At 44.0% G+C, this 15,779-nt stretch overlaps 1 protein-coding gene across 1 annotated transcript; it reads left to right on the top strand.

The window, feature by feature from the left end:
- Positions 1-136: 136 nt before the first annotated feature.
- On the top strand, positions 137-14,250 carry LOC306761370 (odorant receptor 131-2-like; the record flags this gene model as incomplete). The annotated part of the gene is made up of 4 exons (XM_079247494.1): positions 137-141; positions 634-859; positions 8,410-9,348; positions 14,137-14,250. 4 exons carry the CDS (start codon positions 137-139, stop codon positions 14,248-14,250), a joined length of 1,284 nt encoding a protein of 427 aa, XP_079103620.1.
- Between the last annotated feature and the right edge of the window lie 1,529 nt (positions 14,251-15,779).

Below are 15,779 nucleotides of genomic sequence, written 5' to 3'. Positions count from 1 at the left end.
TTTAGACGGAATGTTTTTCATTTTAAACTATATCAAATCCAAACTGGCAAGAAGCATTGCAGTAAGTAGGAAGTTGATACACCTTCTAAATCACAAATCTCTGTCCATACTTTACATGTCACTGGTACTTCCATATATGACGTACCGTACAGAGATTTGGAGTAATGCATGTAAATAAAATTTGCGGTCTGTCTATGAGCTTTAAAAAAGCAATCCGAATCATAAACAGTGCAGGTTATCTGGATCACACAAACCTCCTGCTCTTAAAATCATGACATGAAGCTTCCTGGTTTACTCAGTTATAAAACCGCAATCATCATCTTCATTTCATTGTTATGCTGAAAACATTCAGATTTCCTTTAAGTCTGTTGGTGTCAGGGGGTGTGGGTTCTTTTCAGGATCCACCAGAGGGAGCCAGAGGAACCATTTTCTGGAGGGTGTTTTCACCACAGGTGTGCAGACCTGCACACCTGTAGAGAATTAGAGATCTTCTGCCAGCACTATATCTGCAGCTGATTGCCAGTCCTTTGTCGCTTGAGCGTTGAGCCTCTGTGGTAAAACCTAAGCCCTCCAGTGAATTCCTGTGTCCTCTAACCCTTGAGAGAAACTTTAAGAATTCTTGTTTTTTCCCAGAGACACTCCTGAGCTCCCTGTGATTTTCCTCCCAGCAGCCAATCATCACCAGCAACCACTCCCTACCAATAACCTGGCTTTCTCTTCACTGGCTATCCTCCGGATCCGATCAGCTTGTCGCTGCCTATCCGCCCTCCACCGAGAGGACCCTCACTGGCACCCACTGCCAACATCCATCCTCTCGGACCTCCTGACACCACCCGAATTCACGGCAACTCCGAAACAAGTAGGACACCTTCACTTCCCTGAGAATTATTCCATCATTTCCACTACTCATACATCTATCTTTGCAGAGAACCCTGCCTTCGGGTCTTTCCGGAACCATCCCCTCAGTTCACCAAATAAACCATTTTCACATTTCCAGATTGCTTAATCGTGCATGTGGGTCCAACATCTTCACACCATGACAGTTGGATCCCGTGGTGTAGAAAATGTGTTTAAAGAACATTAGAACATGGAGCTAAACTTCCTCTGCATGAATGAGGATAAACCTGAAGTTCTTACTTTTGGGAAAACTGAAAGCTTCTGGTCTAGGCCTAAACCCTGCCCACTTAAACAGGAACTGCTTTTTTCCACTGTGGGGTCCTCTTCCTCAGCTCTCAATCTAAACACTTTGTTTTTATCAGTTCACCATTCTGACTTGAGGTTAAATCATTTCCTGGTTCGCAGTTCTAAGTGAAATTTTAGAAACCCAGATCCACCCCATCACAATCAGCGATCATGCACCAGTTTCTTTCACTCTGAGGAACACAAGAATCACACCACCTGCTAAAAGCTGGAGGTTTATTACAGCCCTGTATACAGCTGGTAAAGACCCAGCAGGTAATAACATGCTACCGCTGCTAATTGCTCTTAATTGGCTTCCGGTCGCAGCACGCATCAAATTTAAAGCTCTGCTTCTGGCTTACAAAACAAGAACTCAAACGGCTCCCGTCTACCTTCACTCCCTAATCCAGACCTACATTCTCTCTCCACAGCTACGTTCCACCAGTGAAAGACGCCTCGTGTTACCACCAATACGTGGGACTAAATCACCAGCCAGACTCTTTTCCTCTGTTGTTCCACGATGGTGGAATGATCTCCCAAACTCTGTCCGCTCTGCAGAGTCCCTGTCTACTTTTAAGACCCAGCTGAAGACTCAGCTCTTCAAGGAGAACTTCAACACTTAGTTTAGCTGTATTTAGTGGAAAGTTGGAGAACTTAGCCCAGTTTGTAAAAACAAACTTTATGGTATTCATTTTTATTATTATAACATAGATGATATTATGGGGTGGGAAGGGAGTAAACAAAGGTCGCTTATCCCCGGATAAGCGACCTGACGATCGCGGGGGCAGCAGCCTAAGCAGGGAAGCCCAGACTTCCCTCTCCCCAGCCACTTTTGCCAACTCTGGCAAATGTAGACTGGTAAATCGAGTGCTTCGCCTTCTGGCTCAGCGCCTTCTTTACCACAACAGACCGGCGCAGAGTCCACATTACTGCAAACGCTCCACCGATCCGTCTCTTAAACTCCCGCTCCATCCTTCCTTCACTCGTGAACAAGACCGCGAGATATTTAAACTCCTCCACTTGAGGCAGGACCTGACTTCCGACCCGGAGAGGGCAATCCACCCTATTCCGGCTGAGGACCATGGTCTCAGCTTTGGAGGTGCTGATTCTCATCCCAGCCGCTTCACACTCGGCCGCTAATCGCTCAAGTGAGAGCTGGAGATCACGACCAGATGAAGCCAAAAGGGCCATGTCATCCACAAAAAGCAGAGACCCAATCCTGAGGCCACCAAGCCAGATCCCTCAACATCTCGGCTGCGCATATAAATTCTGTCCATATAACTTATGAACAGAATCGGTGATAAAGGGCAGCCTTTGCAGAGTCCAACCCTCACTGGAAACTAATCCAACTTACTACCGGCAATGTGGACCAGGCTCTGACACCTGTCGTACAGGGACCGGACAGCTCGTACAAGGGGGTCCGGTACCTCATACTCCTGGAATACCCCTCACAGGAGCCCTCGTGGGACATGGTTGAACGCCTTCTCCAGGTCCACAAAGCACATGTAGACTGGTTGGGCAAACTCCCATGCCCCCTCCAGTACCCCAAAAAGGGGTATAACGCCATCTAGCCATAACGTCACCGAGCTATAACGTCGTCTAGCCATAATGTCGTCTAGCCATAATGTCGTCTAGCCATAATGTCGTCTAGCCATAATGTCGTCTAGCCATAACGTCGTCTAGTCAAAACGTTGTCTAGCCATAACGCCGTCTAGCCATAACATCGTCGAGCCATAAAATCGTCTAGGTTGTCTAGCCATAACATCGCCGAGCTATAACGTCGTCTAGCCATAATGTCGTCTAGCCATAATGTCGTCTAGCCATAATGTCGTCTAGCCATAACGTCGTCTAGTCAAAACGTCGTCTAGCCATAACGTCGTCTAGCCAGAACGTCGTCTAGCCATAACGTCGTCGAGCCATAACTTCATCGAGCCATAATGTCGTCAAACCATAACGTTGTCAAGCCATAACATCGTCAAGGTTGTCTAGCCATAGTGTCGTCTAGCCATAATGTTGTCTTGCCATAACGTTGTCTTGCCATAACGTTGTCTAGCCATATCATTTTCCAGTAACAATGTCGTCTAGGCACAATGTCGTCGAGCCATAATGCCGTCAAACCATAACGTTATTGAGCCACAACGTCCTTGAGCCATAATATTATTGAGTCATAACGTCGTCTAGCCATAACGTCGTCTATTCATAACGTCATCTCGCCAAAACGTCGTCTAGCCATAATTTCGTCTAGCCATAATGTCGTTTAGCCATAATGTCGTCTAGCCATAACGTCCTCCAGCCATAACGCCGTGTAGCCATAACGTCGTCTAGCCAAAAATGTAGTTCAACCATAACGTCGTCCACCTATAACGTCGTCTACCCATAATGTTTTCTAGCCACAATGTTATCTTGGCATAACATTGTCGAACCATAATGTCGTTGAGCCATAATGTCGTTGAGCCATAACATTGTGGACCCATAACGTTGTCGAGCCACAATGTCGTTGAGCCATAACGTCATTGAACCATAATGTTGTCGAGCCATAACGTTGTTGAGCCATACCGTCATCGAGCCATAATGTCAACTAGCCATAACATCGTTCATAAGTTCATAAGTTCATTCTGTTCTTTTTTTCTTTCTTTTTTTTTGTCTTGTCCAGCATTTAAGCAAGCAGAATTATTGTCTGGATGCTGTGTTCTGCTGATCAAATTTACTTTGCCAAGGGGAGCATTACTGGTATGATGATCCCCTTGATTTTCTAGATTTTTATTTTATTTCTTTTTTTGTGTGTGTAAATGTTTGAGTTTCTACTGCTGGACCAGACAAGAGAGGATAGGAGCAACAGAAAGATAAATGGAAAAAGAAAGAAAACACTTTGTAGAGATAGAGAAAAAGAGAGAGATAGAAAGAGAAAGAAGGGAAAAAAAACAGACATCTGCATAAACGTACGCATATACACCCATACGCATTTGCCTGTATAGACCTATGTACCTACATATTCACACACATAGACACAAACAGGCCAAACTTAGATTCTTATTTCCCCTGCAGAGGACTAGACTATCAAGTGTCAGGAGCACCATAAACTATCAGGTTAAATATTAGTGGGAGACAAAAAAAAAACAAGCTCCTGTTAGTGAACGATCCTGTAGATGACTCAGTGACTGTCTCACATGCAGAACATACAGAGTGGAATGTGTTCAGAGAAGAGTGATCATGCCAATGTGACCCCACCCACACAAAGGCCAGAAGCAGGCCAGGAGGACCCCGAGACCCAGGTGACCGGCAGCCACCCCCAAGCACTGGATCCAGTGCTTGGGGTCGTCTGGTCATAATGTTGTCTAGCCATAACGTTGTCCAGCCATAACATCCACTAGCCATTACGTCATTGAGCCATAATGTCGTTGAGCCATAACGTCGTCGAGCCATAACGTCGTCTAGCCATAACGTCGTCTAGCCATAACGTCGTCTAGCCATAACGTCATCTAGCCATAACGTCGTCTAGCCATCATGTTGTCTAGCCATACACTGTCTTGCCATACATCGTCTAGCAATCACGTCGTCTAGCCATAACGTCGTCTTGGTCGTCTAGCCATCATTTTGTCTAAACTTAACATAGTATAGCCATAATATTGTCTAACCATAACGTCATCTAACCATAACGTCATCTAGCCATAACGTCGTCTAGCCATAGCGTCGTCCAGCCATAGCGTCGTCCAGCCATAGCGTCGTCCAGCCATAGCGTCGTCCAGCCATAGCGTCGTCCAGCCATAGCATTTTCTAGCATAATGTCGTCTGCCAATACATCGTCTTGCTATACATCATCGAGCGATAATGTCGTCTAGCCATAAAATCATCGAACCATAACGTCTTCGAGCCATAATGTCGTCTAGCCATAATGTCATCTAGCCATAACGTTGTCTAGCCATCATGTTGTCCTGACTTAACACAGTCTAGCCATACCTCGACTAGCAATCACGTCGTCTAGCCATAACGTCATCTAGCCATAATGACGTCGAGACAAAACATCTACTAGCCATAATGTCGTCTAGCCAAAACGTCGTCTAGCCAAAACATCGTCTAGCCATAACGTCGTCTAGCCATAACGTCGTCTAGATCGTCTCGCCATCATGTTGTCTTACATATGTCATGTTGACATAACAAAATCTAGCCATAACATTGTGTAGCCATAACTTCGTGTAGCCATAGCGTCATTGTTAGCCTTAACGTTGTCTAGCCTTAACCTCGTCTAGCCTTAACGTCATCTAGCCATAACATCGTCTAACCATAACATTGTCTAGCCATAAAGTCGTCTTGCAATAAAGTCGTCTGGCCCCAAAATCCACTGGACATAAAGTCGTCCAGAAAAAACATCTACTAGCCATAACATCGTCGAGCCATAACGTTTTCTAGCCATAACTTCCTCTAGCCATAAAGTTGTCCAGAAAAAACATCTACTAGCCATAACATCGTCTAGCCATAACGTTTTTTAGCCATAACTTCCTCTAGTCATAAAGTCGTCCAGAAAAAACATCTACTAGCCATAACATCGTCGAGCCATAACGTTTTCTAGCCATAACTTCCTCTAGTCATAACGTCGTCCAGAAAAAACATCTACTAGCCATAACATCGTCGAGCCATAACGTTTCCTAGCCATAACTTCCTCTAGTCATAACGTCGTCCAGAAAAAACATCTACTAGCCATAACATCGTCGAGCCATAACGTTTTTTAGCCATAACGTCGTCGAGCCATAACGTCGTCGAGCCATAACATCGTCGAGCCATAATGTCATCTAGCCATAACATTGTCTAGCCATAACGTTTTCCAGCCATAACGTCGTCCAGCCATAACATTTTCCAGTAGCCATGGGAAAAAACCCCGAATTAAACTACTTACAATGCAGCGTAAAAGAAAAGATGGGGGTTTATCACTTCCAGATTTTAAACTATACAATTGGGCATTTACACTTAGACCACTGATTGCCTGGTCAAATCCTAACTCACAGGTGTCATGGCGAGAGTTGGAAGAAAGCTTTGTCAATCCCTATCCTCTTCATAAATTTTTAAATTTTTACCCGCGTTCTTTCCGAGCAGGGAATTATGGCCCTATTTTGACACGATTACTAGATATTTGGGAGAAAGCAGGTAAACTGTGTGGGGGAAACTTCCCTTGGGACCCTGGGATCCCACTTTTTGAGACTAAAAGATTGCAAATTGACAAACAACCACTGAAATGTTTAGCTTGGGAAGAAAAAGGGATTGCTGTTCTCGGAGATGTATTTGGAGACACAGGTTTGCGGTCTTTTACAGAACTATGTGCCAGGTATGTTCTACCTCGGACAACCTTTTTCTTTTACTTGCAGATGAGGTCTGTTCTGAAAGAACAGGGTGTCCCATTACAAAATAAACTATATCAACTTCCTATTAAGAAAACATTGTTTACATCATCTAAATTGGGGGGGCATGTCACTAGGCTTTATAATCTTCTGTTGACTAGTTCTTACCAATCCCTGGCATTGGATTCTGTATGGAAGGCTGATTTCAATGACCTTAGTCCCGAGTTGGACTGGAGCAGGGTATGGGAAAGCATTAGCATATCTTCCAGAAATCCTGATCATCAACAAATCCACTACAACTTTATACATCGATTATATTTAACTCCCAAAAAGCTATATATTATGAAACAAATTACGGAACCTTTTTGCAAGTTGTGTGTCACCAATGAGGTTGGTACTTTTAAGCATATGTTTTGGGAATGCCCACCAGTGATGGATTTCTGGAAACAGATTGCAGGTAACCTTTCGAGGTTGCTTGGAATTTCTCTATCCTGCTCACCAGATGTGCTTATTTTAAACAATTTCTCACATGTCAATTTAAAGGTGGCCAAGCAAAGGATTTTATTGGCTGGCCTCACGGCCGCCAAGAAAATGGTAGCAACATGCTGGAAACCACCACATTGTCTTTCTGTTAACGCATGGTCACTGATGTTTTTAGACATAGCTTATTTAGAACTCTCTATTGCCAGAGTACATAGGGCTAAGAGTGACACTATTGAGGTTTGGCAAGCTTTCATTTCTCGTCTCCAACAGTTTTGCAAAAAATAACACTGAATGGTGCTCTGGACTGGGGTGGGGGGGAAGGGTTTTGTTATTGTTGTTGTCGTTGTCGTTTGTACAGTGTTGAAAATTTTTTTTTTTTGTTTAAGCCAGACATACAGATTGTTTAATTAAGCATGTATATATGCTTTCTGTGTATGTGGCTGTATGCTTGGCTGTTTCTCAAGCAAATAAATAAATATTTGATCTAAAAAAAATTAAAAAAAACATTTTCCAGTAGCCCTAACATCCACTAGTCATAACATTGAGTTATATCGAGCTATAACTTCGTCTAGGCATAACGTTGTATAACCATAACGTAAAGCCATAAAGCCATAACGTTTTCCAGTAAAAACATCCACTAACCATGACATTGTGGATATTTTGCTAAATGTCCTTCATCGCTAGATAAAAGTGTACAATTGCAACTTGCAGGTGTTTTTATTGGGCTGTGTTTAGTGCATTAAACCGTTCCTCTCATAAAACCTTGTCCTGTAAAACTGTACTTTGAGGACGATGGCTTTGCGAAAGAAGTCACCCCTAGATGCCTTAAATAAACTGGTCATGTGACCCTGCTCCCTCCTCTCCCTCTTACGTTATGCCTGATGTGCAAATGTGAAAACAAATCTTTTCATTACGCTTCTTCTGTATTAACATGTCAGGAAAAACCTGATCATAAGAGCATAATTACAGATACTGGAGTCTTTCCTGTCGATGCTTCCACTTCCAGATTTTTGTTGCGATATTTAGGTTTTTCTGTAATTTGAGGGATAATAGAAACGCAGTGAGATAAAACTTGTCTCATGAAACAGGCTTAAAATCATTTTCCTGAGGATTCACTCATATGTTAACTGGGTAAAGACCAGTTTGTCCATCACTTCGAAGGATGGGCCCAGTTACAGTCCTTCATTATCCATCGATGTCACTGGATGGGCGGATAACTAGATGACATCATCCATCAGGGATCACGTAATGAACATGTAGAGTTCATAAAAAGCCTGCAGAGCGTCTCTGGCTTCATGTGGAGACATGCCTGACTGATAGAAAACTGTCTTTAGATGTTGTTTCCAGACTATTGGAGGAGCTCTGACTGTATTTATGTGTGATGTTAATGTTATGTGTGATGTTGTCGGTCCATCAGGCTCAGGCTAACGTCTCTGTGGACGTCCAGTCCAACCAGCACTCGCTGGAAAGTGTCCTGACATTTTCTCTGTGTACAGCAGCATCATGCGTGTTTCTCTTCATCAACGGGACCATGTTGTTGACTCTGAGGAGTAAAGCGGCGTTTCGGGACACCTGCCGCTACGTTCTGCTCTACAACCTGCTGTTTGTGGACACCTGTCAGCTGGTCCAGAGTCAGGTCCTCTTCCTGCTGGCTGTTTGCAGAGTAAGACTGACGTATCCTGTATGTGGAACGCTCATCACTCTGGCTAATCTCACCACCGTCGTCTCTCCTGTCACCCTGGTTGTCATGTCCTTGGAGCGATATGTGGCAGTGTGTTATCCTCTGAGGCACGGCTCCATCATCACCATCAGAAACACAGCCATTGCTATTTTTGCTATCTGGGTTTTTGGTTCAGTTGATAATGTAATCCGTGTAGTTTTGCTTCTGGATTTTCCCTTTGCAGACCTGGAGAGTCTGCAGATGAGAGATTTGTGCTCTAACGTTGCCATGTTGCTCGGCTCTGAGTCTGATTTGTACGATAAAAGCTTCACATGCTTTCTGTTTGTTGCAGCTGCTGGAACCATAACTTCTTCCTTTGTTGGGGTTGTATTAGCCACCAGGTCGGCCTCCACGGATAAAACGTCCATCCAGAAAGCTCGAAACACTCTGCTGCTGCATCTGGTCCAACTCAGTCTTAGTCTGTCCTCAACCATTTACAACCCGGTGCTTGTGGCGCTTTCCAGAGTCGTGGAGAGGTCCGTGTTCATACGCATACACGAAATTCTTTATCTATTGTTTATCCTCTTCCCCAGATGTCTGAGTTCCCTCATCTATGGGCTAAGAGACCAGACCATCAGACCGATTCTGCTCAGTCATTTATGTTGTCGACAGAAACTCAGAGCCATCAGTTGCTTCGTAAGATCATCCTGAGATCTTTATAAAATCATTGTAAGCTTCATAAGAGTCGCATCATTTACTGTTACTTGCTGTATAAAACATCAGAGATGCTAATGTGTTAGCTATCCTACAGTGGAAAAGCTCAATAGCAGAAGTCGTACCAGCAGGCCACCGTACGCTGCTTTCACACACGTTTGCTGGTTTTTAGAGGGATTCTCACACACTAGCGGCTTTTAGCTCCGGAGTTCACACCTGTTGCCACTTTCCACCCTAGATGGTAGATGGGCTAGGACGGGGTTAACCAGGTGTGGTGGAATTATTCGTATTGTGTAGTTTTAATATGTTACTCATTTATTAAGTTTCTTTTAAGTATTACAAGATATATATTCTGCATTGTTAGAGTAGTTCAGTAAGCTTGTTTTAGTAGATTCATGCATAAAACTAAGTGTTCTGTTCAAGACCTGTTTCAGCTTTGACTGTTGTTATCTCCAAGCTAGCAGTTGTTTTGACTCGTGCTGCCAGGCAAAGGTTGTTTGTGTATGCCTAAAGAACACTGTAGCACTCTGAGCAGGGGCAGAGCTCTTGAGACCTCTCGCCCGCAACATCTGTACATGGTCAATAAACTGAACAGAAAACAGTTGATTTATAGATTTATTCCTCATTGGATAAATTCCACGACAATTTGGTGTCAGAAGTGGGATCCCATGTGTTTCTGCCAGGACCGGACTGAGGGGCAGGCTGCCTCAATCCAAACAGATTCATCTTCAAACCTGACGAGGGCCACAGTTACCGGTTTCGGTCGAGCATGACGGGATCTCAACCCACCTGTGGATTTATCTGGTGAGAAATATATTTTTCCAAATTATGATCTGATTGAAAGTATTTTTGACATAATGTTGTAGACTGAGTAATTCTCCATGCTAATCGAACTGAAAAAGTTTGTTTATAAAATTGTCAACTGTTTTCATCATAATGGTGGTTGTGCTCCCTTTCCACAGGACTGACTTTGACAATAAATAAAAATAAAGCAAAAATAAAACAAAAATAGAGACATAGACTCTACGAGATCAGGTTCCAAAACGAAGCCCTGTGAGTACGAGATCAAGTTACTAAACGAAGTCCTGTGAGTAGAAACGACTGACTATTCTGACATTGCAGAAATATAAGACCAGGTGGCGATGGGGACTGTAGGGGGAAAGGAGGAGCAACCTAAACCAAATTCTATTATGGTGTTTTTAAAGCAGAAATATGGTGGAGACGTAAGTAAATTTTTAACAGTCTGCTGTGAAGAATGTGGGTTTCCAGAAGGAAGCTTTATGAGCATGTATCAGATGGAAAAGTTGGAACTGAAAAAGAAATTAATGTGCGGGCTGGTTCACTCTCCATAAGAAGAATTAAAAGTAGAGGTCTGACCTACTATTCTCTGGAGAGTTGTGTGGAAATATTGTAGGAGATTTTTTGTTATTTTTGGTGACTCTTTTCATGAGTGAATTAAAACTGTGATTGGCTGGCTTGGTAGAAATCACAGGGCCACAGCAGCCATTCACACAGAAATCAGTGTGTGTGTGTTTGCTCATATGGTGGCAAGTCCTGTGAAAGATCTGCAAATGGTAAAGTGGTTGGAGGATCCACATATCTGTTGTACCTAGCATCAAAACTATATACAAAAATTGCTATCCACACTAATGATTCAGCAAATTTTCTCAAGTCAATGTCTAAGAACAAGAATATATATATTGAAGATTGAAAATCAGATCACGGGCATTTCTCCAAAAGATGACAGTAAAGCCTGGTTCAGGCAGACTCTGTTAGATGTGACAGAACGTGCCTGGATGGACCAGGAAAGAAAAGAGAGATTATCTTCCTCTAACAGTTTAGTGAAGAGGAGGTTAGAGATTAAATGACAGACAAATATGTATTATTGCAGAGTTTGGCAAATTTTAAGAACTTTAGACAGAACTGTTGGAAGCAGAGGACGAGTTCAGAGCACATCTAACATGTTTACATGTATTTTACAAACTACTGATCAGTGCAGGTGGAGGAGATAAGGAGAAACTTGGATGAGGAAGGCAGAGCAAAGGAAAGGAAAACATGAGAGAGGGAAGTGAGGAAGAAGACGGTGTTCATTAAAGGCCTTATGCTCACTGAAGAGGATGATGTCATAGCATGTGTAGACAGGAACAAACAAAAATCCTGTGTAAATTAGCTTTGTGCGGTTCTTCCTAAAGCTTTTGTAACTGCATAAAAGCCACTCTTTGTATGAATGTGGAACCCTTTTCCTAGAGGAAACACAATTCTATCAACTGAGAAGATTTTTAGTTGTAAAAATACATTGGATGAAGTAAAGAATAAACCGAAATATGAGGGATGTGATGTGTGGCGTTGGGAGCTGATTCTGTTGGGTTGGTGTGCACTGCGTGGACTGGATGGGCTTGGGCTTCTGTTTAATCCCTTTCAGACATTAAATGGTGACTTTTGTTTCTTTAAGATTACAGTTATTTTTATGTTTAGTATGACCAAATACAATTGACGTTGACTGAAAATAAACGGAGAAAGACTTTGGGCTGTGCTTGTTAAATACCCAGCTGAGAGATGTTGAAAATAAGCATGGTGTTATAGGAAAAAAAAAAAGGTAAAATCTCAAGCTTTAAAACAGGAACGGCACACCAACATCATCTTCGTGTGTTAAAGCTGTGTTATCTTCTTGGCAAGGTCATGTTCAGCTTTCCCAGGGAAACACTGACTTATGGATCCACTGCCACTATAGTCTCACACAGATACAGTTATGATCCAAAGTCCAGGATTTTCACAGCACAGAACATGGTCCAGATGATATGTTTGCAACAGTATTCACCAGAAGAACATTATAATTATGAGACTATAATCACATGACTAAATGATTCAGATGCAGCCTCAGAAGCTTGTCTGCTGCACGGCGTCGACCACGGCAGCTCACCGCCCCTTTAACCCTTGTCAGCATGCCCCATGGTCTCCACAGGGACCCCAACATGTCTATCATGTCTGAGGGGGATTCAGCGGGAGGACTGGGGAAGAGGGAGTTTTTGGTCTGGGCCACTGCAGAGTTCTGGGTGTCACACATGCTGTCAGTCAGGACACTGGAGCAGAAACCGTCCCTACAACATGCTGCAACACTCCACCTCCCTCCTGTGTCAGCTCTGAGTCCTGGAGCAGCACCTGATATGCAGATGTGACTGCAGGGACCCGGCCACTGCTGATGGGGCCCGGGGATCCCAGAACCAGAGGGTCTGGCAGAGCCCTGCTGGTTGTGACTGTGAACAGTGTGGATATGGATTTTATGGGGGACATGTGGGCTTGGTTTTCACCTTTGACCTCTGAAGGTGATGGATCCTCCTTGTCCTCAGACTGACTGTGGGATTTTCTGGAAGTAAAAGACTAATGGATGTGGCCGGCAGGCAGCACAAGTCCCACCCCGACTACAGAGTCAGATGATGTTTTCTGGAATAAGCTGCACCCTGATTCTGTCAGAAAGACTGTTGTGTTCACTCAGTTCACTGTGGAAAACCTGGATCTGCTTCCTGGAACCTTTTGCCCCCCTCTCTGATCCTTTACATGTCAGTCTTTATTAATTACACATATGAACCTGATTTATCTACCAGGAAGCTTTAATAGACATGTGTTGGGCACTTCCTGGCATGAATTTCTGCTTGTATGCTGATTGGTGGGGGGGGGGGGGGCGTGGTGACTGTAGTGGATCTGATTCCTGAGCAGACCCAGTGGTCCGAGCTGAATGATTATACACACCTACATATATTCCTGGCATTGTATCCACATGACCAGGCCACACAATTAGGCCAAAGATCAAACATTTTCTCACTATTTCTGCTTAGCTTCATACTACACTTTTGAACATGCATACAGTCCTGCAGAGTTTTGAAACTGAACAAGGTCCCAGTGTTTTCTCTGCTCTGTTGCTGTGAAACTAAACATCAGTTCATACAGACAAAACAACCTCTGGCACGCTCTACATCTCTAGCTGTGCCTTATCACAAAACATTTATCTTCAGTGTCTCTCACAAAACATGCACCAGGCAAGTTGTTACGGTGGCAAACCTGTTTAAAGACAGCACACAGATGATCTCTGAGTATTCCCGGCTCGTGTACATTTCTAAATTTTCAGCCCAGACAACATAAGGCTGCATTAACTGTATGACAATAAATCAGAAGGTAATTTCCTGGCTTCGGTGTACGCCACTCAGGTGCAATGTGACCAATCTTAGTAGAATATTAGGAAAGGTTTGAATCCTCCATGTTTTTATTTGCTGACAGCCCGGTGTTTTAGTCCTGATCTGAACTCTGTTATTATTAATTTCACATCAAGTGATTTTATTTGACGAAGGGAAGCAACTCTTGTGAAGGCTGCCAGTAGACAGCCCGGTCTCTGGGTCAACATGCTCAACAAACAAATATTTGTACCGTGTAGGTCTTCAAAATACCATAAACATGAGGCCGATCATCTGGGATAATATTGATCTTTCCAAGGTTAAGCTAGTTATGCTAGACCGTTAGCCTTGGCCTTTTCTGATACGCACATTTGTGTTAAGTCCAGTGGAGAAGTGTGTGTAACAGTGAAAAACATTCTCAAGAAGGAGGTTTTGCTGTGTGTGTGGGTGTGAGTGTGCACGTGCGCACGTGTGTGTGTGTGTGTGTGTGTGTGTGCATATAGGCGTGTGTGTGTGTGTGTGAGTCTTGTTGTAGTAGATTAAATCATCTTTAACATCAGTGTTGGATGTTTTATTCCCGATTTGACTGTCAATCAATGCTCAGTTCTACATCCAGCCTCTCTACTCCCCGCTCCTGTCGATGACACGCTCCATGACTGTGTGGCTGGACTGGCCATCCTCTGCACCCCCAGACCTGACCTCTTTGACCAACCTCTAGTTGACTCTGACTTGATTTTTATGTTGATGGCTCAGAACCCAGACCCAGGTGTGGGTTTTGGAGCGCTGTGGAAACACCGTGGTTTCCTGACATCTGATGGTGACCCAGTTCGTCACCATCGCCTTATTGACTCCCTTCTTTCTGCCACTTTGCTCCTTGGACAGGTTGCTGTATGCACATGTGCACTAACTCTTCTGACCCTGTCTCTACAGGCGACTCTCCTGCAGATGAAGGCTGTGTCTCTGACCCACCCTCCTCTTGCAGCCTCTCACTTCCTCTTTTCTCTCACGGCCCACAGATGGAGAGATTTCCTTCTTGGTCTCTCTCAGGCCTTCCTTGGACCAAAGCACTTCCTCTCATGCTGTTGTCCATGCGCATGCGTAAAAGGGGAGGACCAATGAGGTCCCCCCGTAGATTCTGTTCGCAGGTCCACCCGAATGGGCATGGGCCCCTCCGAGGCTCCCCCTCCAGACACGGCCCTGTGTGATAGTAATGTTTTATCATACTGTGCTGATCTCATGTGAACCTTTTCAGGCATTTGCTCTCAGGTTGCTGTAGGCCTTCCTGAACCAGCATCTAAGCAGCTTTGTTTACTTCGGCCTGGAGACTTTGTCCTGATGAGAAGCTTCAAACGTCAGTGCTGGGACCACCTATTTCAGATTCTTCTGGCGACCCAGACAGATGACCGTGCCACTTGGTTGAATACGTGCTACTTGGCTGAAAACATGCTACTTTGGTCCCCGTAGTATTCAACTGCCATAGTATCACTGCAGAAAGGTTCCTGCACCGACCGTGGCTCCCCGGCTTGCTGCTACACCTGACGCAGCAGAATAACGCACCACCCGACAGAGGGCAGAATAATCCCTGTGGTAGCGTGGGTAGTGAGACAGTCTACTCTCACACCTGAAGACCAGCCGCTGTTTTCAAGCAAGATCAGTGTGGAGTGAAATTAGTGTCCATCTGTAACAGTAGCGTGCCAAGCTCCAATGCAAGCTCCGCCCACCCAGCATCATGGAGAGAGATCAACCCTGGCCTCCATTTAGGGTTCATGTCTGATCATTAAAGGGCTCAATGTGTTGCTTGGTTATTTTAGCTATCATCATTGTGTTTCCTATTGTCTTCTTTAATCAATCTGCTTCACCCCCTGTTAACCGCTCTGCCATTCACTACAGCTCCTTCTCTGCCCCGCGTACGCTGAGTGCCCAGAAGGGTTCTAAGGGCAACCTCTGGCGGTTAAAAGTGAAGCCTATCCACTGCCTGTCCTCTCTCCCTCACTTTTTGCTGTATTTATTGAGCCACTAGCTGCTGCAATTCGACAGAATCAAATTATAAAGGGCATCCAGTCCAAAAATATAATTCATAAAATAAGCCTTTATGCCGATGATATTTTACTATTCCTCCAAAACTCACTAACATCATTATCTGAAACAATCTCAATAATTAATAAATTCTCATCACTATCTGACTACTCTATTAATTGGTCTAAGAGCACAGTCCTACCAATTAACTGTAGGTTTAGAAATCCATCC

Source organism: Telmatherina bonti, assembly GCF_933228915.1.
Source record: "Telmatherina bonti genome assembly, chromosome: 10".
Classification (NCBI taxonomy): domain Eukaryota; kingdom Metazoa; phylum Chordata; class Actinopteri; order Atheriniformes; family Telmatherinidae; genus Telmatherina; species Telmatherina bonti.
The sequence above is the reverse complement of the archived record's forward strand: the minus strand, read 5'-3'. Positions and strand labels throughout refer to the sequence as shown.